At 36.0% G+C, this 23,082-nt stretch overlaps 1 protein-coding gene across 5 annotated transcripts in view; it reads right to left on the reverse strand.

Moving 5' to 3' along the window:
* Window positions 1-23,082, reverse strand: part of HMCN1 (hemicentin 1) — a 508,722-nt gene that overhangs the window by 377,384 nt on the left and 108,256 nt on the right. For all 5 annotated transcript variants that reach the window (XM_061187531.1, XM_061187534.1, XM_061187532.1 and 2 more), the window contains exons 3-4: window positions 8,022-8,180; window positions 7,092-7,214 (exon numbers count right to left, since the gene is read on the reverse strand). In XM_061187531.1, coding sequence (XP_061043514.1) covers window positions 7,092-7,214; window positions 8,022-8,180 — 282 coding nt within the window. The remainder of the gene's footprint in view (window positions 1-7,091; window positions 7,215-8,021; window positions 8,181-23,082) is intronic.

Consider the following 23,082-nt stretch of genomic DNA (forward strand, 5'->3'; position numbering starts at 1 on the left):
AAAAAATACTAAAAAATAAACATAAAATGTTTTCAAAGGCTTATTATGTGCTGGGGTACTACTGAAATTTCCCTTTTTGCTTAATCTTATGTGGTTGGTATTATATGTATTCTATCTATCAGGGAAGAAATTGAAGCTCAGAGGAGGTAGATAACTAAGGGTCATGAATCTAGTAAGTGGTGGAGCTAAGATTCAAATCCAGAGAATCTGGCATTAGATGCCCCCTGTTCACTCCACTGGCCAAGGCAGCAGTTAGGACCCTGAGGAACAGAGTGTGTGCCCTGATCTTCAACAAGACCCATGGTCCTTCTTGAGTGAAGTCTCTGGCTGGTTAAGGAGTTGGGGTGGTCTCCATCAGCTATTATCACCCTGTAGTGTAATTACATCCCCTTTCCTCCTCTAGGCTCCTTGAAAATCAGGACAGCATCTTGTTGGTCTTTGCTTTCCCATTGTGTTTAGTGTGGTAACTAGCTTCAAGTAGATCAAACATCTGCTGAACAAATGAATGAGGATGGAATCTCTGATGTGTCACTTTATTGTTAAAACTGCATCCTCTGATGAAAACAAAAGACGAAATCAGAGGCAGGACTCACAGTGGTTAAGGGTGTAGTCTCAGGAGAAAGCATGCATACGTCCCCTATGTTCAGACACTTAGCAGCTAGCAGCAGTTTAACCCAGAGGTAGATGCTTTGCCTCCCTATGCTTCATTTCCCTCATCTGTGAAAAGAAGGTGATGATCACGGTGTCTTCCTTATAGGCTGTGGTAAGGATTAAGTGAAATGAAATGAAATGAAGTGAAATAAAATTCAACTCTTGTTGAACGGCCATAACAGACACACAATCATTCTGATCTGGTATTATTTTCTTAATCACAGGGCAATCACCAAAGAAAGGAAAGAGTCGTGGGAGTCTTTCACATCTAACAGAGAATGACAGTTGAGAGGAGTATGCCAGTGCCAAACAGAGTAGCACAGGGAACCACTCCAGAAGAAAGCACTGGGTGTTAAAAAGGAACGCTGGGGCTTCCCTGGTGGCGCAGTGGTTGAGAATCTGCCGGCCAATGCAGGGGACACGGGTTCAAGCCCTGGTCTGGGAAGATCCCACATGCCGCGGAGCAACTAGGCCCGTGAGCCACAACTACTGAGCCTGCGCATCTGGAGCCTGTGCTCCGCAACAAGAGAGGCCACGATAGTGAGAGGCCCGCGATGAAGAGTAGCCCCCGCTCACCGCAACTAGAGAAAGCCCTCGCACAGAAACGAAGACCCAAAAACAGCCAAAAATAAATAAATAAATAAATAAATAAATGTAAAATGTCAAACTATACAACTTAAAAAAAAAAAAAAAAAGGAACGCTGGAACTAAAACATCCTACACCAAAGACCTGCAAGTTATATGATAGGGTAGTCATTAAGATACATTCTCATGGGACTTCTAAATATCATCATTGACCGCCTTCAAAAAATATAAATTTCCTGACAATTATTTCTTTATTTGATAAAATTTCCTTCTGATATAACATAGCCAGCTAGCCAGCATTACTTAGAAGTGGGAAATAAAATCAATCCACAAGTCTGGGATGTCCAGGGAGAGGTTTTTTTGGGAGGGATTGGAAGGGGAGATGTTTGAAGACCTGAGTTGGGAGAGGTGGAGAGAAGGGATGGGGAAACTCAGAACAAGTGAATTATCCATTTGATAATGGATTTTTTTGTGTTAGGTTCTTGGACACAAGAATATAACATCTGTGGGTAACTTTGAGATTTCAAACTTGGACTTTGCTTAAACCTAGGAAGCATTAATTAGATCATTGACAATCACCCCGTTTACAAACAAATGAAAGAGTTAGACTGTTTAGTTCCTTTTTATCTTCAAAGGTGAAATGTTTAAGTACATCCTTTAGATGTGTCTTAACTTGTATTTCCAAACTGTAATACCATACAATGATTTATATGCCCCTGATGTTCAGCCAAATGATTTCTTTACTTTGGTTTCTCTTTTATGTTAAAAAAAGATGAAAGATACCTAGATCTTCTTTTAAAAAAGAACAGGAAGAAAGAAAAAAACTACAAGTTATCTCAAGAGAGAGTAGACAAAATATATCCCACTAGGTTAGGAAATTGATGAACTAGGTTAAGAGAGTAAAGCATAATACTCTACAGATTCCTTTAGAAACAGGAGATGAAAAATCGCTCTAGTAAAATAAAAGGACTCAGTATGGGCATGGCTTCACTGCAGTTCTTAAATCTATTAAATGTGCAGTTATCATTAAAGCATCTATATTCTCTAGAGTTTAAAATATTTATATAATAGGAGAATCTGGAACAATGAGAAAAGAAAAATGGCTAAATTATATGCTAAAAATTTTGCAAATCCAATTTTAACACTGTCACTCTGCTTTTTGTTTACAAAAGCTTTTACTTTGGTGGCTTTAAAGAACATATTGGCTCATACAATTCCAGTAACCCCTCACAGTATCTTTTTGCACACACATCAAAAAAGAACCATGTCTCCAGCCTTTTCCTGGACTCTCCCACTCAAATTTATTTCCCAGCAACCGACAACTAGCCACCTGGTTTCTAACAAACACAGTGGCACAATTTCCCCACTTTGAAAGCAAAATAACAACATTATGAGGATTATAACAATACTAGTTAACATTTATCGGGCACTTACCCTGTATCAGACCTGTGTAGAACATTTTACATGCATTATCTCATTTAACCTTATAACAACTTCCTGAAGTGTATAATTCTATTATCCTCATTTTACAAACAAGGAAACTGGGACTTACAGAGACCATGTCACAAAGAAATATAGAATTCTTATCAGTTAGAATACATTTATCTTTAGGTAACTTAATACTCAACTCTAACTGGCTTAAACAAAAAGATCACTTCCCTGATTCAGAGGCTTAGAGGTAGGATGGTCTGAGTGTTGACTTAAGCCAAAGGCTCTGGATTTTCTTAGCTCTTTACTCCCCCTCATACTTGTTTCATCCTCAGACTTGTATGAAGATGCCTGTACCAGATCTGGAATTCACATCCATGCAGGACAATATCTAGAAGACAACTTTTCTAAGACACCCTTAGCTAAATTTCCCTGCATCTCAGTGGCACAAAGTACATGAGATGACCTTTCCTGAACAACCTGGAAGGGGGATTGGAAATGCTATGGTTGACATACGAATTAAAGCCCATCCCTGTTGGCATCAAACTCCAGCTTATAAAAACGGACGATTTTAGCAATGCTTTTTGCTAGTCCTTTTCTGCCTAGCTAAAGTTAAAGATCAAAATATCAGTTGATGATCTGGGAGAAAAACACTATTAAGATTACAGTGGGTTAAATTTATGTTATATATCTATAAAATTTTCTGTAATTCACACCAAATTTTTTAAATTGTTCCTATAAATTATCTGGTAATTGTCAGAATTATTAGGACTACAAAAAATATGCATTACCCCATTTGTTTAATAAGTAAGCCTGTACCTCTGTAGGGCTCATATTCTCCATTTAAGACAACAGTATTTTCTTTTCTTTTTTTTTTTTTAAAGATTTTTTTTTTTTGATGTGGACCATTTTCTTTTTCAAGTCTTCATTGAATTTGTTACAATACTGCTTCTGTGTTTTTTTTTTAATTAATTTATTTTTATTATTTATTTTTTTTATTTTTGGCTGCATTGGGTCTTTGTTGCTGTGCGCGGGCTTTCTCTAGTTGCGGTGAGCAGGGGCTACTCTTCGTTGCAGTGCACGGGCTTCTCATTGCGGTGGCCTCTCTTGTTGCAAAGCACGGGCTCTAGGTGTGCGGGCTTCAGTAGGTGTGGCGCATGGGCTTAATTGCTCCGCAGCATGTGGGATCTTCCCGGACCAGGGCTCGAACCTGTGTACCCTGCATTGGCAGGCAGATTCTTAACCACTGGACCACCAGGGAAGACCCGACAACAGTATTTTCAATTTTGCATAAATCAATTTTCTCTGAGTATATGAATATAGAGTTACATTTATGGGACAGACGAGCTTATATTCTAGCTCTATGGCCCAACTCCTAAAAAAGTCCTACGGTTCTCCCTAAAAGTTTACCCAGTTTGTTTTGAGAACTTCCAAGTTACGCCTGACTGCTCACAGCAGGTTCAAGCAACTGTTCTTTCAAATGCTCTAGGTGCTGACCACGGCCATGTCTCTTCTCACCTCTTCTCTAGTACCTTCTTCTGAGAACCACTCTGCCCACTGGGCATGGTATCCTCTGCTGGCAGCAATGCCCCATCTGTCTACATTGAACACTACTGCCACTTCTCCCAAAAGCCTCACAACCCCCTAAGCGGATGGGATCCCCATTGATGCAAGAGAGAATGTTGCTTTTCCTCACTTATGCCCTACTTTGTGCTAATGATACTGGCTGTACCCCAGAGTCTTACATAATTCCAGGTTAAAAAGCAACTCCAAATAGTGGCCTTTCTTTCTTTTTTTTTTTTAATTGGAGTAAAATTGCTTTACAATGTTGTGTTAGTTTCTGCTGTACAATGAAGTGAATCAGCTATATGTATACCTATATCCCCTTCCTCTTGGACCTCCCTCCCCCCCATCCCACCCATCTAGGTCATCACAGAGCACGGAGCCGAGCTCCCTGTGCTATACAGCATGTTCCCACTAGCTATCTATTTTACACATGGTAGTGTATTTATGTCAAACCTAATCTTCCAATTCGTCCCACCCTCCCCTTCCCCCCCGTGTCCACATGTCCATTCTCTACATCTACGTCTCTATTCCTGCCCTACAAGTAGGTTCATCTGTACTATTTTTCTAGATTCCACATATATGCGTTAATGTATGATATTTGTTTTTCTCTTTCTGACTTACTTCACTCTGTATGACACTCTCTAGGTCCATCCACATCTCTACAAATGACCCAATTTTGTTCCTTTTTATGGCTGAGTAATATTCCATTGTATATATGTACCACATCTTCTTTATCCATTTATCTACTGTTGGACATTTAGGTTACTTCTATGTCCTGGCTATTGTAAATAGTGCTGCAATGAACATTGTGGTACATGACTCTTTTTGAATTATGGTTTTCTCAGGGTATATGCCCAGTAGTGGGGTTGCTGGGTCGTATGGTAGTTCTATTTTTAGTTTTTTAAGGAACCTCCATACTGTTCTCCATAGTGGCTGTATCAATTTACATCCCACCAACAGTGCCAGAGGGTTCCCTTTTCTCCACACCCTCTCCAGCATTTATTGTTTGTAGATTTTTTGATGATGTCCATTCTGGCCAGTGTGAGGTCATCATGGTCAAGCACAGTGTATGGGATGGGACAAGAAACCCAGTTCCTGAGACAGTCCTGCACTCTTCTCCAACTCTTCTCTTCCCAGGCTCCCAAATTCTCATGCAGATGTTTATTCAAATAACTGCTAAGGGCTCAGCAGTTGAGTAGTTGTCAGACCTGCCCAGGCATTTCTGGATCACTACAGTGGACACAATATGGACTCAAGCCATATATCGCTCTAAGGCTGTTTCTTGCAAGAAAAAAAAAGTTTGGACTAGAGTAACCTCCCAGGTTTGTATATCACATATTAATAAAAAATATTTTTGCTAAAATGTTTATTCTAGAAATTTGCCATGTCCTATTAGTTCCACCATGATGTAATAGGAACTCTTTAGTCATAAGAGGACTACTGAACCATTTCTTTCAAGACAAGGAAGTTCGTCATGAAATTCATAGAACCTGTATATTGACTATATTCCCTGTGCTGTCCGTTACATCCTTAAAACTGATTTATTTTATACTTAGTAGTTTGTACCTTTTAAACCCCTTCATCTATTTTGCCCCTCTCCCCCACCCATTCCCCTCTGGTAACCACTAATTTGTTCTCTGTATCTGTGAGTCTGTTTCTGTTTTGTTACATCTGTTTGTTTGTTTTATTTTTTTAGATTCCACATATAAGTGAAAATATACAGTATTTGTTTTTCTCTGTCTTATTTTACTAAGCATAATACTCTCCAGGTTTTATATATATGTATATATATATTTATACATATACATATAAAATCCTGTCCTACAAAGAGAAACCCATATTTTTAGCTCACATCAGAAACTTAAGTATTTACCACATATTAGATCACAAAGAAAGAGGAAAAAAAGAAAACATACACACACAAACATACACCTACATATATGTACATATATATGAGTATGTGTTAAGTATCTGTGAATATATATATATACAGTCAATCATGCTTGTTATCTTTCAATCAATAGTTGAAAAATTGTTCATTAAGAAAAATTTTAAATAATACTAATTGCAGTAATGACAAATAAACAAACAAACAAAGTATAGAATTTTTTTGATACACTGACCACATCAAATCAAATGTGAATTATACCCATGTAAAATCTTATCTTTGTTCTGGCATGTTCCTAGAAACTTAAGTGGGAGCCAAATAAATAAATAAATAAGTAAACAAAATTTTATCATCACAAATAAGGTCAAGGCAAGGTAACAAAAAGAAAGAAATAATCATGACAATTAAATATATCTCAAACACTTCTTTAGAAAGTACCAAGATTTTCTTAGCATATAAGTTATAGATTTTATTATCATAAAAATTTTTAGATAAGTATATAGTTACTGAGTTATAGTTTTTTACTTTTAATCTTAGAGATCAACCTTCATTAGAATTTGGCTTAATAACTCATTTTTATATTCTACTTCAGTAAACAAATGTAAAACAAGTCAAGTAGAAGTCAAATCAAGACTCATTTTACCAGTTATCCACAAGCTGTACATCAGAAATACAAACTGACCTTACTAAACAACAACTACAAAAATTTTCAAGTTCCACTAAATGAATTTTAAATAAATATATGCTTAAATCTAAATAATTTATCAGTATAGCATAATACAGTCTAGAGATTAATACCAGATAAATCTATGTTTCTCCACATTGTTTTAATGACTTTACTGACCTGTGGGGAATGGGGGAAAATTTTTTTTGTTTGAATTGTTTTTGAAATCAAAACTGACACAATTAGGTTTGCCTAACTGATGTTGGTAAGGTAGCTGGCAATAAAGTAGACCCACTTTATTAAACTGACCTCATTAACTTGTTTTTTGTCCAGATGGAACACTTGACCAGAACTTGTAGAGGCAATTTCTTCATAGACTCTATATCCAATATGGCCCCTGTCATCACAATCTCCAGTGAGCACAAATACCACCTATGATTTTTGAAAAAAGAAGATAGTTTAAAGGGTTCTCAGAAATCAATATATATTTATTGAGCACTTACTATGTATTAACATACTACCAGGCAAGTGGAAGATATATAGATATAGATATGCATTCTACTGGCTCTAAGCCTGCACTCAAGAGGCCTTGGGTATTTCCACTTGCTCTCTAGTGTTTCTGCCTTGGTCATGAGAAGAACATGCCTAAACTAGCTTCCTGGTCTCAGAAAGAGGCTGAGAAACCTGCAAGGCAGAGCCAAGTCACCCCAGAGATCACCTAGATAAGCCAAACCCAAACTATGCCCAGATACACAAGTGAGCAAGCATAGCCTAGCATAACTGAAACCTGCAAACATGTGAGAAATAAATGATTATTGTTTTAAGTCATTGAGAGAACAGCTTGTTATGCAGCAATAGCTAACTGATACAATGAGTACCCGACTCAGACAAGATTCCACACAGGAGGTGATATTTGAAATACAGGCCTTTTCTGTCAGGGCTATGTTTTTGTCAGTTATAAGGATAAGATGGTAACAAGCATCTTAATTAAACCCTAATCATTTCTTCTCCATATTATGAAACAAGGCATTCATATGCTATATACAAATATCACATACCCATTTAACATGTTTAGATTAAATGACGCATACATATTGGAGTCCATATATATGGATCAATAGTTGTAATTATTGGCATTTGTCACACATAGTATAGTCAGGGAGGGGAGGCAATCTCTTGTATTTCTTACAGCTGTGTTCAGATGGAAAATTCAGTGGTGGGGAGTTGATTCCTACTCACTTGTGACTGTTTCTGTTGGATAAGCTGCAGCACCTCATGAGTGAGCCGATAATCCTTGGACCGTGCATCAGTGAAAACATAGATGAAAGAACCAGGAAGAGAAATTTCCAAGGCAATTTTTATAGCTCCAATACTCATTTCTGGACAATCGCCACCACCCTGTTGAGGAGCAGCGAGAAAAAAGTCAATTATTTCATTAGCAGAAAAGAGATACCTTAGCTATTACAAGTTGCTGTAGGAGCTCTAGAACTGAGCGGTTGTCTTCACTTTTATTTTCTGTCAGTTTGCCACTGGATTAACCACTTTGGTTACAAGGAGATGGAAAAGATATAAAGTGATGCAGAGATAGAAAAACGTGTATTTATGGATAAATTAAAAATTCACCCATATGATCCTACAATCCCGTTCCTAGGCACATATCTGAAGAAAACCATAATTCAAAAAGATACATGCACCCCAATGTTCACTGCACCACTATTTACAATAGCCAAAACATGAAAGCAACCTAAATGTCCATCGACAGATGAATGGATAAAGAAGACGTGGTGTGTATGTATATACAATGGAATATTAACCGTAAAAAAGAATGAAATAATGCCATTTGCAGCGACATGCATCAAACTCGAGATTATCATACTAAGTGAATAAAGTCAGATAGAGAAAGACAAACATCATATGATATCACTTATATGTGGAATCTAAAAAAAATGATACAAATGAACTTACATACAAAACAGAACTAGACCCACAGACAGAAAACAAACTTACGGTTACCAAAGGGGAAAGGGGTGGGGGAGGGATAAATTAGGAGTTTGGGATTAACATATACACACTACTATATATAAAATAGATAACCAACAAGGATCTATTGTATAGCCCAGGGAACTACACTCAATATTTTGCAATAACCTATAAGGGAAAAGAATCTGAAAAAAATAGATGAATATGTATATATAACGGAATCACTTTGCTGTATACCTGAAACTAACACGACATTGTAAATCAATTGTATTTCAATAAAAATAAGTAAATAAATTAAACTTAAAAGAGTCAGGAAAAGAAAAAAATAATAAAAATTCACCAAAAATACAGAAAAAATAGAAATTGTTATATGCTTTTTAACTAATATTGATTGACTCCCACTCTCATACATGACTATTTTATACATTCCCTCTTTTCTTATCCCTTCTCACTCTTATTTGATGACTTTTCTTCTATTGTACTGAGAAGATAGAAGCAATCAGAAGAGAACTTTCGTAAACTCCCGCACCGATACCAATTAACCTCCAGCAACAGCAGGCACATGCCCTGCCTTCATGGTGAAGGAATCATTTACACTCACAGCTTAGGCTAACTTCTCACCTGGGCCTAATCAAGGACATGGCTCCTATGGCTGTCCCTTCTCCCCACTCCATTGTCAAACATTCCCTCTTTACTGGATCATTCCCACCAGCGAACAAACACAGTTTCATCTCCTATACCCAAGTTTCTGCCCAAATGTGACTTATCAGAGAAGCCTTCCATGACCACCTTATATAAAATACACCCCCTCTGTCACTCTTTTCACTCTGCTTCATTATTATTACTAACACATGATCTCTGTGTTTTATTTTCTACTCGATTAGGCTCAATATACCTTCCTAAACAAAAATAGCCCTCACCCTAAGAGGAATTCTTGTCATACTTATTTCCTTCCAACACATGTGAATTGATAGATAAACCTGTGAGCATGCTGTAATTACCATTTTATACATTATATTTTAAATTTAGAGCTATATCCTACTTATGTTATCATGTCATCAATGTTCTTCAAAATCACAGGTTTTAATGATTGTATGATATTCTGTCTACATTCCATAATTTAGTCAGGCATTTCTCTATTGTTAAATATTAAGTCTCTTTCAAATTTTCCTCTGTTATAAATAAATACAAATCTATTATAAATATGCTTATATTTATAATATATATAATATATTACAGTATTTTATATTTTTTTTCTCATGTCTGATTATTTCCTTAGATGTCAATAACTACAGGGCCAAGGAAATGGACTTTCAACCAATATGTTTTGAGCAATGAATAACTGCTAAACACCCTGCAAGGATTTAGGTACACAAAGATGAATAAGCCAAAGTATCTTGTCCTTAAGGAACTCATGCCTAGAAAAGACAATCAAATAAAAAAGCAGGGCAGCTTGGGATCCTGGGGGGCCTCGTGGTTCCACGGTCCACTAGAACTCAGTGAGTAAGAGCTCTTTCTCAAAAAGAAAATAATTACTTGATGAAAGGGATAAGGTTTTACCTCTAAACTCTGAAGATTCTACTTGATTCTCCTATTGGGGCTTTCCCTAGGCTCCAAATAATCTCTGATTCTGATACAGATACCCTGAGCACCACAGATCTAATCAGGGTCATAAGAACCAAGCACTAGAATTGTTTACACTTTAGCCTGGACCACCTGAAGAATCTTTTCGTGCACTGGATGCCACTCAGTACTTACAGCCTTTAAACATCATTTATTCAATAAGTTGGAACTGAGCACCAACTGTTACAAATTACTTCTAAAATTGAGACACCCATTAAATATTATGCCACTTTCTTAATAGTAGAGGGCTGGACACTGCAGTAACTTTCAAAAAGATAACAGTTATCGACTCCCAGAAATTTTATTGAGTTAGCAGTTCCTTCTATTTTTTCAGTAAATATCTCCTATCCTCTTTTACTTTTGTGCATTTTCACAGGATCTAGCTTAACAGATAATACTGTTCTCAAAAACTTGTATACTTGTATCCTCAGACTGTATTTATCTCCCAAATTCCAATTTTCTATTTACAAGTGCTTGTTAGACATCTACTCCTAGACGTTTTACAGGTGTCTACAATTCAGTGCATCTACTATGGAACTCACCGTATTTTCCCCAACCATATCTTCCCTATTTTTGTTAATGGTAGCATCTGCCTAGATGTTCAGTTCAAAACCTGAGTCATCTTTGACTCCTCCCTCTATCTTCACCTAATCAGTGGTCAAACCATTTTCCTTCTACACCCATCATGAATCTGTCCCCTCCCTTCCTCTTTACTTCCTACAATTCACTCTTCTTATCATTAATTTTATTATAAGTATAGCCTCCTATCTAATCTGCTCTTCCTACCACCAAACTTTATATTTCCTGAAGTAAAGAGCTGTCTATATCACGTTCCTAGTTAAAATCTTTCACTAACCACTGTGTTGGATCAAATTATCTTTCTGGCTTTCTATCTCCTGATGCTCCCTCTTCAAAAATTGCTTCCTTGGTAATTAGACTTACCTTGGTGATCATTGTGAAATGTATAGAAATACTGAATTAATATGTTGTGTTACAGGAACTGTGTTGTAGATCAATAATACTCAGAAAACAAACAAACAAACAAACTCACAGAAAAAGAAATCAGATTTTGGTTACCAGAGGCAGGGGGAGGGGGAATTAGATGAAGGCAGTCAAAAGGTACAAACTTCCAGTTAAAAGTAAGAGAAGTACTAGGGATGTAATGTACTACATGATAAATATAATGAACACTGCTGTGTGTTATATATGAAGGTGGTTAAGAGAGTAAACTTTAAGAATTCTCATCACAGGGAAAAATTCTTATTCTATTTCTTTGGTTTTATATCTATATCGGATGATGACTGCTTACTAAACTTATTGCGATAATCATTTCATGATGTATGTAAGTCAAATCATCACGCTGTACACCTTAAACTTAATACAGTGATGTATGTCAATTATATCTCAATAAAACTCGAAGAAAAAAATTGCTTCCTTTAATCTGAGGCTATTTCCTGTTCTTTAATTATGTCCCTTGCTTCACATCTTAATTCCTTTAGTACTTTCATTAAAGTAATCTTTCTACTGCTGCATCTCCACCATCAAACATTCCTTACCGATGTATGCATGTCTAAAATCTCCCATTTTCTATAAGCTATTTGATGGCAGGAACTGTGTGCTAAGTCCTTGAGAACTCAGTTCATAGCATTTGCTGACATACAGTAATTACTGAGTAAATATTTGTCAAATTGAATTATTTTCCTTCCAAGGTTGAGATAATATGCCTTCCCCTCTTTAAAATGTTCTCTTTTCTCCCATTCAGATGTACTTCCTCCCTCTTCAGATGTACTCTAATTTGCTTTATTCTTTAATAATGAAACATATTTTCCTTGGCATAACAGTTATTTGGAGGGATTACCGTGTGCAGCAAATGCCCCTGAGTGAGCATTTGTGGGCTAGGAAAGTGGGAAATAGCTACTGGGCACATTGGTAACTTTAGTATGTTGGATAGGAATAATTTTTACTTGTAGCCAACTCTACATATCTGTAATGAATATTCTGGACTGCTCAAAAATGTATTAGATTCCTACTGTATTTTCAGAAGCTTAAGCAAAAAACAATTTCTCACCTGCTCCTGACATTGTGCACCTGAGTGGAATCACAATATAAGTTATCCATTCCACAGCATTTGTTAAATGGCCAAGTACGCAATAATGTTCTGTGGTAAATAACTCTATGGAGCGATGAATTGTTTTTTGCTCATTGTCACCTAGTGTCAAGGGGCTAGGAGAAGTCATCTGTCTGTGGGCCAAAAATCAGAACAGCTAAGTCATCTTCAGAGATACTTGTTAGGAATGGCAAGAATGATAAATCTTGTCCAGTTACTGAGTGGAGAACAATCTTTGAGCCACTTGACTTGCATTCAAATTTACTCTAAGAGAACCTCGGGATGCTCATCCCTCAACATCACCCAGGAGTAGACTCTAAAGACCACTAGAATCCTTGGAAGTTTGCCTATCTCATTGTACAGGTAGGTTCTTGAAAAGAAAAATAAGCTTCTTTTTTCCAAAAGAAGTTAACATATAATGTTATAGCCTTATAAAAGGTCCCTCTCTGATACTTGAGTTTAATTTTCTAATCATTTTAAATCATAAGTAACCATTAAAATGATCTATAAAAGGAAGACTTCAGATATGTGCTATCTACTATAGTAGCCACTAACTAGCCTTATGTGGCTACTGAACACTTGAAATAAGATTAGTGAAACTGAGGAACTGAATGTTTTATTTTATTTTAAAATTTAAATTTGAAAACTGAAGTACTGATTTTTATCCTGATGACATGTTAAATTGATAATATTTTAGATATAATGGGTTAGATTATTTAAATTAATTTCAACTGTCTTTTAAGATTACATATGTGGCTCACATTCTACTTTTGTTGGACAGCACTGCTTTAGAATGATATGTTTGGTTTAGTTATGTAGGCTTCATTCTAGACTATTATTTGTAAAGCTGTTGATTTGATCTAAAAGTCTTCCATGAACTTTGCTTCCTGGAAGAAGTTATTAGAAACAAAAATTCAAGTTGTTTTAATTTACTAAGGTTTAGGAATCAAGCTAAAATCTACTCCAAAAATCTATAAATCACTTACTTTGTTTAAACATACACAGACATACACACACAAAGTTTATAAATAAAGTTTTTATGTATTTACATAAACATATAAAATATCTTAGAAACTTAACTCACAGGTTGGCTAATAGTGTTTCCCAAATCATTAACTGATCTTCTGATCATTAAATTTAGCTAAAAGGTACATTTATCAGAACAGGACTGAGAACCATTGTCAAAACGTCCATGCTTATAAATAAGCCTAACAAAGTCAGATACTTTAGGTTAATTTGGGTCAAATTCATGTACAGATTATAAAATTAGTGCAATGGGATTGTGACTGAAATTATAAAAACAAACTGTTTTAAGTTTTTAGTTCCAAACTTAAAAAAAAGGTAGTCCTTTAAAAGTCTTAACATTTTCTGTTTTGACTTGAATACCAAATGGAAAAGTAAAATAATATTCTACAAAACATCTATGATGAAGAAATTTGGAATAGATGAACGTGAATCTATGAAAAGTCTCATTTATTTAACTGATACTTTGTTGGTGATGACACTCTACTTGTATTAACTCAATGGATATCGATTGTGCACCAAGCACTGAGACGGTATTGTCACACATGCTCCGCTATTTATGCTTTACATCAATTGATGGGGGAGGTATCATTTTTAGCATATTTTATTGACAGAGCACTAAATCTTGAAAACCCCTTTCCCAGGATCACACAACCAGTACATGCAAGAGCAGGGATTAGGAACTCAATTCTGCCTGGTGACACGCAAACAGCAGTGTGGCATTTTATTTCCTCATCTACTTCTGTGGTTGCAAGCAGCTTGTCAGGGACACTGTAAAAGCAGCAGAAGAAAGATTCTCCTTCTTCTGGATGGCCACAGAATATTGTTCATTCTATTATAGCATTCGCTGACTTGTACGTATAACTTATCTGCTCCCTCCCACTAGATCATTGTTCCTTGGGGAACTTAGTAAGTGTTCCATTGTTGTTTGATGAATGAATGGATAAGTGAATGAATAGTGTGTAAATGGGTGAATGAGACTGTGCAAAGCAATCCTGACACAATCTAGACACACTTGCTGTATTCAGTCTGAGCTTTGCTCAAGCCTGGACCATCTCATTTCAAGTAGTAAAATTCCAGAGCTAAGTCTCCTGAAAATACAAGTGCCAAAAGTTGTACTTTAAGTAAGCAATACATATATGAATATATATGTGTGTGTGTGTGCGCATGTGCGTGTATATATATATATATTCTTGTGATATATAAAACTAACTCCGCCCACGTCTCCCCTCTCCCCCTCCTCCCTCTTCTTCCCTCTTATCTGTCTCTCTCTTTCTCCCTCCCCACCTCCCTCCCCCCACCCTGCATCATGAGGTCAATTTTTATATTTAACAGAAAACAAACACAGCAATGTATATTCATCCCCCGAAACCACATAAACCTGCACAGACACATGAAAATGAAAGTTGTGAGGGAGATAAAGTTGCATAATGTATTGAATTGCATAATTCCCTAAAGGTATATAAGAAGGGCCTGACTTTGTTAACTTAGAGTTTTTTATTTGAATTCTGAAATATAACTAAATTGTATCAGTAGTTTCATTCATCATTTTGTCTTTATAATTCTACTGATGGCAACAACTTACCAAGTTGCCAAAGACACTTCAGATAGAAAAAAATGTTTACTGAAAAAACAGAAGTATGTGCCCTTTCACAGGAAACACTGCTCTTGAAATTAAAGGGAAAAAAATGGCAACCTCAGAATTACAGTGATAACTATGTTCAGAAAATAAATTCCTGTCAACAAGATTAAATAAGAATGAATAGAAATGCTATCAGTCAAGGGAGTAATAAAACAGATTACCATGCTGTCTTTTCTAAATACAAGACAGTGTGGGAGTGGTACTGGAAGAAACTGAACCTTTAAACCCTGAGAGGAGTTGGAGAAAAATGAGGTCTCTGTCCAAAACCTAATGGGAAAACGCTCATCAAACAAGGGATCAGAGAAGGAAGAAGGCTAATCTCAAAGCAGGCCCTTGCCCATGCCTTATTATTTCTCTTCCAACCCATTTCAATTCTTCTATTCTCATCAGCCATTTTCAGTGAATTAGTGTTTATACCAGTTGTTTTCCAGTTACGCCTAACTATAAGCAATCAAAAAATGAAACATTTTTGGTAGGCTCATGCCTGAGTCCAAAAGAATGTCTATTGGCATTACAATATTTACCCTTATTCTAACATGACTACAACCTACTAAGCCTAGTTTCAGAGTCAAACTGTATTTTCCTTTCACATGGAACACCCATTGTTTTGGATGTCTTATTTGCATAATTTTCCCTTTACATATAAAATTTAGAAATGAAATTCAGTTGCAAGCTGAACAAAAGTTTACAACCCTCAGTTCTCTTTCTAAAAATACAGCTGTGCGATTCTATAACCCAGAAAACAGAATGTACATGTGGAAACCATTAAATTACATTGAATTTAATTAAAGTTGCTCCCAATCAAGTATAAAGTAAATCAAAATGACTGTAGAATCCTAATGCATCAGTGACATTTGGTATTCATCACTTGTAGAAAATACAGCAGGGATGTACTGAGGGACAGAATATCTCAGAGTCCAAACTTCAAATCTCCATAATCAAAAAACGAAAATGCTGCATCCCAGGCAGTCCACCATGCTGCCCGTTACTAGTCTGAAGAAGGTGGAATCCAAATCAAGGCATCAAAGAACTGCTGATCTCGATTCCAGGAACATTAAAGGTTAACAATGACAACCCTTTCCAGGCTTTCAGATAATCACCTGTCAGTAGTAGGAGTCTAACTCTTCAGAAATTGATCTTTCCATTTATTGGAACTTATTTCATGTTGAGCCTTAAGAGGATATTCAGTTCCATTTAAATAATCATAAAGAAGAGACTATGTACCAGACGCTCAATATCTTGATTAATAAATCAGAAAATAATGTGCCTTTATACCTTAAAATATTTCAAAAGCTTCATAATTTACATGAATTATAATAGACCATGGTCCTTTCAAGAGGGAAACAGCGTGGAAGCAACCAAGCATAACAAAAACACCACCAAATAGCTTCTCGTGATCAGGAGACATATAGAAGTGTGCAGGGTTTACTCTAGGCAAAAATGGGAAACTGCAAAATGATATCTTGGAATTCTCAGTATCCACTTCAGTAATTCTCCTCTTCTCTGCTACTTAGAGAATTCCCTCCTCCTTCAAGGATTCTGTACCTTTTTATTGGGACCTTTTCTTTTCCCATCAAATTAAGACACTGCCTTGGTCTCTGGTTGGAAAGGACTCCTGGTCTCCAAATGTCTCTTTGAGAGAGATTCAAATGTCTCCCTTGTTTGCTCAGTGAGAAGGAGCCAGAAGAGGGCAGGGGCATGGTCTAAGGAGGCCCTTGTAGCCAATCATCATTTCCTTATTCAAGGACTAGGCATTCACCCTGCTTGCACTTCCTCTGGGAAGGCTTTCTTTCTCCCTGTCTTCTCTCTGCTATGACCCTTCTCTACCTTTCCTCTGTACTACCTCAGACTCTACCTGCCCACTTTCTCTTCCTTTCTGTTCCAACATTCACATATGGATTTTACATGCTTTCCAGCACATTTGGCATTATCTTTGTTACTAATTGAAGAAGTTGTAATGTTGTGATTCTTTTTATTTAAAGTGATAAAAATATATTTATACTATGTAGGTTATAATAGGTCTTGATGGAAAAAATTAATAGAATGTATTTTTACTAATAAAATCATTATAATTTGTGAATGTTACCTTTATATAGAAGTTGGAGATAGATAAGTTTGTTTTTTTTTTTTAGAACAAGTAAGTAGTCATTAAACAAAATTGGTGAACTAAGATCTAGGTCATCTCAAAGCAGGAGACTAATATACAGAGAGAGTAGATAAATGAGGAGTTTTTAAAATCAACATGAATATAGAAGAATGGAGACCCGGTTTAAAGTTTGCATAAGGAAACCTGAGGGACTTAGCTGGTGACTGGACCAGTATTCAGTAATGGGATACTCCTGCCCAAGAAAGCCTGTATCAGCCTTGAACACCAACAGAGGCTCCCAGATATTGCTCCACAGGACCCCCAGGTATCATCTGCTGAGGAAGGCCAGTGCTATCAAATCTCTAACTGATGCTAGTTCATGCCTGGGGTACTGATAAGTTTCTGGAAGGGATCCGAACATCTGAAGGGATAACTGAACAAATAATACTCAAAGTCAATACCAAAACCAAGACTCTACTAGTCTTCTTGAGACTTTTTCAAGGCCTAAGAAGAAAAAAAGATGGCTTCTTGAGAACTGCTTCAGATCAATTTGGATTGAGAAGAAACTCTTTAATTTTCCTTAAAGAAACTCTTTAATTTTCCATTTTGTTGAAAGTGAGGTTTATAGGTTTTTTCTAGGAGTCATGGCTTTAGATCAAGAAACATTCTCCCAAGAAAAACATTTTGACCTCCATCCTTACCATCACCTAAAACCTGACAAAATCAGGTATAGTACTTATCGTGGGGAACAGAGCAATCCCTTGATTGACTTAATAGCATGAATGGAATAAATCCAGGCATCACAGGTCAAAGGAGTCCTCTTCCTAAATGTTATTCTGTCATATATATTTGCAATATTTACTCCACAATGACTATGTATGTACCCTTAGGAACATCCCCACACATCCACACTTTGAAAAGAAAATCAAGAAATGTCCCATCATAATCCACACCCACCCCATTCTAAGTGTGTGTGTATTCTGCTTTGAAAAAGCAATGCAACGGTCAGAATACCCTTCTATACTCTTTGTCCTTTGAAGTGCACACAAAAGATCATTAAGAAATCAGCCAACTCTTTGCTTCTGGATAGGGATACCAGGATGGACAGCTAGAAAGGAGCCAATCATTCCCACTTGGTGCCCTCCAGTCACTTATCTTAGTCCCCATCCCTCACTTCCTGGGAATATAGGATTGTTTGTCCCTCAGAGAATTTATTACTCTAGCAGAAAACTCCAGCAGCAAGCTAAAGTTTGAATAGATGCTTCATTCAGGCACCAAGAAGTTTCAACAATAAAAATAATCAAAACTGCCTACAAATACAACTGCAGGATAAACACTACCTTTCAGTCTCTTAAAATGCATCTTGTTCTCGTGTCTCTCCAAGGTGACTGTGAGGTTACACTTAAATAAGCTTACCACTCGAAGTAGCAAGAACACATGCTGAGCAAAGGGAGTAATTTTCAATTTACAGTTATCATTCTCATTAGCCGCTCAGTAACTTTAGGTGAGTCAATAACCCAAAGTGACTGGAGGTAGAAGAGGAAGTCAAAATCTTTAAGAAATAAACTTGTTTCGTTGAGGATGAGACCAGCCCTAGACCTACATCTGTCTTTAATTCTCTACTTTCCTACTTTGAAGTAAAATACAAAGAGAAATTATATAAATAAACGTTAATTTGATTAGCTTAATAAGGTTACTTAAACCAATCTTTAGAAGAAAAGTAGCAAAGTGAAAAAGGACACCGGCTTTGACATTAAATACCTCCACTTTTGAGACTAGCCTTGCCCCTTGCCAGTTTGGTGACCTGAGTAAGACATGTTACCTAAGATCTCAAAGCTTGAGTCTCCTCATTTGCAAAAAAGGAAGATTAATATTTGTGTAGGTTTGAAATGAGAGGATGACTTTAAAATACATGCAAAATCTTTCACAAGGCACATGTTCCATAGTTGTTGTTCATTTATGGTATAATTATTTGGTGATTATTTCTGTTAAAAGAACCTCGGAGTACTAGAGATAGTAGTAGTAATAGCAGTAACAATAGCTAACGTTTATCAAGTCCTTATTTTGGGCCAGATGCTGGTTCTACTATTCTTGTAGCTTTCACACGTATTATGAATTTTATGTATTGGACTCTATCTCACTTTCTTCCCTAAATTAAATACACGCCATTCCTCCTGTAAAAGTGTATATATATGCTGATATATATGCATTTGTAAGTCAAACGCATATTTGTAAGTCAAATGCATATTAAGAAAACTTAAATGGAAATGAAAACTGCTCTCTTCAGTTGAATCATGTCCAACACCAAACATGAAAATCACATCTTTTATAGCTCTACATTATATTTATCCTAACATATAATCCTTTCCCTTTTCTTGTTCTAGTCAATTTTTCTTTTTACTTTCTTAATTTTTTTGGTTATGTATCAGTTTTGTTTTTCAAATTCATATAGAAGACTTCTATAAATATAGAAATAAAAAGGACACTTTTGCACAGTAGCATGATTTAGAATACTTGAAATTAAATAAAATGTACACTGAATTGACATCATAAATCAGCATTATCCTCTGTTTTAACAGTCTTTGCCTATCTGGCCACAGTTTTTCATATTCTCTGTTGGCAGTTAATTCTAACATCAACTGTTCTTATACTACAGCAGAACATTTTTTCCCCTTAACCTCAGTTTGTCTATTTATTCTTCTGTTTCAGTTAAAGAATGACAATAATTGGACCTTACCCTAATCTTCACAACTCTATCTTGTTGCTATGTCATGATTCTGTTCTACATATTTTTACTCTTATTCTTGCTTTTATTAAGGTCAATTTTATCAAAACACTTCTCAAAGAAAAACTAAATTATGTGTGAAATTTTTCAGTTCTGGGGATCAACCATCTATATGAAAAAATTGTAATTCCATTACTGTAGAAATATCTTCCTTCTCTACACTTCAAATGTTTGACTAATATGCTTTTTGTTCTTTAAAATGTTTGGATAAAAGGCTTGAAAGCATACCATTGCCAATACCATTTTCTAAAAATCAACAAGCTTTATAGTTTCTTACAAAGAATGTGACCTGAGGCAGGACTTCGCGCTGCATATTTACAAGGATATTAATTCCCAAAGCTCTGTGTGATTTGAATACCATTGCTGTCATTTGTCTTCCCTTCTTTTCCCCAGAGAGAAAGCTCAGATACTTTTCAAGTTACTTCTCTGCATTCCAGATGAAAGAAGATGAAGGAAAATGAAATTAATGTTATAAATTTAATGATTTAAGTTTAGCGATTTTTGTTACGTTTTTCTTGGAAATTTTTAAATTGCTTTTCCTCAAGTTAATTCCATATCTCTACAGGAAAAATAGCTGAACCTAGTAAAAAGTTAATGGGTAATTATTTAATTTACTTCCAACTGAATTTACTTTTCTTGCTTTCAAAACGATTAAAGTGTGAAAGGAATATTTTTAAAGGTTTCTTTTTTAGAAAATCAAAGTTAATTTTAATAAGATAGCAATCCTTGTTGCTCTTTATATCAGTGATTTGGGGGGAGTTACTAAAAATGGTAGAAGGGGAACTGAAGAAGCATCTGGAAATTATACACACACACAATTTAGTATTATTCTAAAATTTTATGAAATTTGTAAATTTTAGTTTCTCAGAGTGATTTATGAAATAAAATATTCTCTAAGAAAACACTGAAGAGAAAACAAAATATATGCTTTAGGTTAGATGTTAAGCGATAATGTAGCCTAGTGTCTTGTCATATTTGACCCTTACTTGATGAAATTTTTTGCCATTGATTAAAAAAGGAATAATTCACTAGAAACTTTGAAAGTAAAAACACTTCTGTGGTATTCCCAATGCCTATAACAATGCACGATTTTGAATGAAGAGAAAAAGTAAATATTTGATTTTTTCCCTGGCTGGTTGTTCTAATTAAGCATCCCCTTGGATCCCAAGACAATTCAAAAATACATTCTATAAGATGCAGACAGTAAAGAGGAAATCTCCAGAGAAATGGATACCAGCTTTCATTCCAGGGGAGAAAGAAAGATTAGTTTCTTGAACAGAGATGTTATATGACCCTATAGAGTGTCTGTATCAAGTTCAATTCCAGAGGTTGGCTGGGGAGAGAATCAATGGAGTATGATTAAGAATCACAATCCTTCACCCTGGAGACAAATGGAGCAAGGAGGTTAAGGGCACTCCCTGAAGATCCATCAGAACAAAAGAAAGGGAGAGGCAGGAAATCAGGAAGTGCCAGTGCCAGGTCTCACTGAGAATGTAGGCATTTTCATTCGGGCCAGATTTCCAAGAATATATCCCAGCTGAATTCTTTTATGCAGAGAAAAAAAATGAATACAGTAAATCTCTTCCTAACATTCTATCAGCTAGAAATCTCCATTACTTGGCCCTTCTGAATCTTTATATAATGAAAACTGATGATTAGGTTTTTAAGTATTTTTGTACCATCAAAGTAAAGCTTGTATTATATTTGATATAGTTTAACTGTTAAATATACATTTTTAAAAGAAGCCACCCGTGTATGACATTCATTTATAGCTATTTAAGTCCACTCTACTGCCGACACTTGTTCATCCCACAGTGGACCAGAGGCTCAATGAGAGCTACAAGGCTCTTGCCCTCAGGAGCTCATGACAAAATACCAGAACATAAAAATTTTAAACAATTAGGGCAGTACAATTTCTAATTCCTATGATCCATGTACAGGATAGAAATTTTTCTGTAAAAGTTTTTTTCAAAGAATGTGGACATCCAAAGTGGCAAAGAAGTTGTTATATCAAGGGATAGAAACGTAAATTGTCAGTAAGTATCAAGATAATGACCGAAAAAGAATGACATGGTATAAGAGAAAGGAAAAGGAGGATTAATGAAAAAGATTATCAGAAGAAATTGAATAAAAGAGAAAAACAGTCAAGGGATAACTATATACACCTATTTAGATATTTGTGAAACATAATTCAATTTAGTATGCAATTTAAAAATAAAGACAGTCACAATAAAAGAATCACGATGGAATACATATTTGGAATGCCAAACTTTTGAGTCTTTTTCATCCTATGCCCCAATTATGCTCATACCGTATATAGTTCCAAATCAAGTCATGCACCCTACAGTGAACCAATAAAGTATTAAACTTCAAACTCTAATTTGGACTCTGTTAATTTGTACATAATGGTTTGTTCATTAGTTCGTTCATTCATTCTTGCACTCATCAAAAATTCAGCACGTTCTATATGCCAGGCATTTTACTAAGGGATTCACTGATGAGCTAAATCAGACATAGTTCTTCACTGTGAAATGCCAACTAGTTTGTGACAGAGAGAGGCAGTGAGATATGACCAAGCCTGGAGGATAGGGCAGGATTTTCTGAGGAAGTGGTATTCCAGATGAGATTCTGAATATAGGATTTTAAACTAGGTTAAAGGAGCATGGACGTGAGGGCAGGATGAAGAACAAGAACTTCCTATGCAAGGAGAACAGCATGTGCAAAGGCCCTGTGGTGAGACAGGTGGGGATACAGACAGGAGGAGGCTCTATGCAAGGCCCCTATGGCAGAGCTCAGGGTCCAAGGGAGAGAGCGGCTCTAGGTAGGGCTCTAGGTTGACAGGCCTCAGGTCACTCATAAACTTGGGAAGACTTTGATGAGATGGGGGTAGGAGGTGAGTGGACAGGGTATTAGGAGGAAATGTTCAGAGATGTATTTTGAGATTATTTTGTCTGCCTGTCAGAGTAGAGAAAGGCCTGGAAAAATAAAAAGAAGAGTAAATGAAGGAAAATCACTTAGAAGCTTTTTTGCATTAATTTAGCCTAAAGATACAGT

This window comes from Eubalaena glacialis, chromosome 3 (assembly GCF_028564815.1).
Source record: "Eubalaena glacialis isolate mEubGla1 chromosome 3, mEubGla1.1.hap2.+ XY, whole genome shotgun sequence".
Taxonomy (NCBI): Eukaryota; Metazoa; Chordata; class Mammalia; order Artiodactyla; family Balaenidae; genus Eubalaena; species Eubalaena glacialis.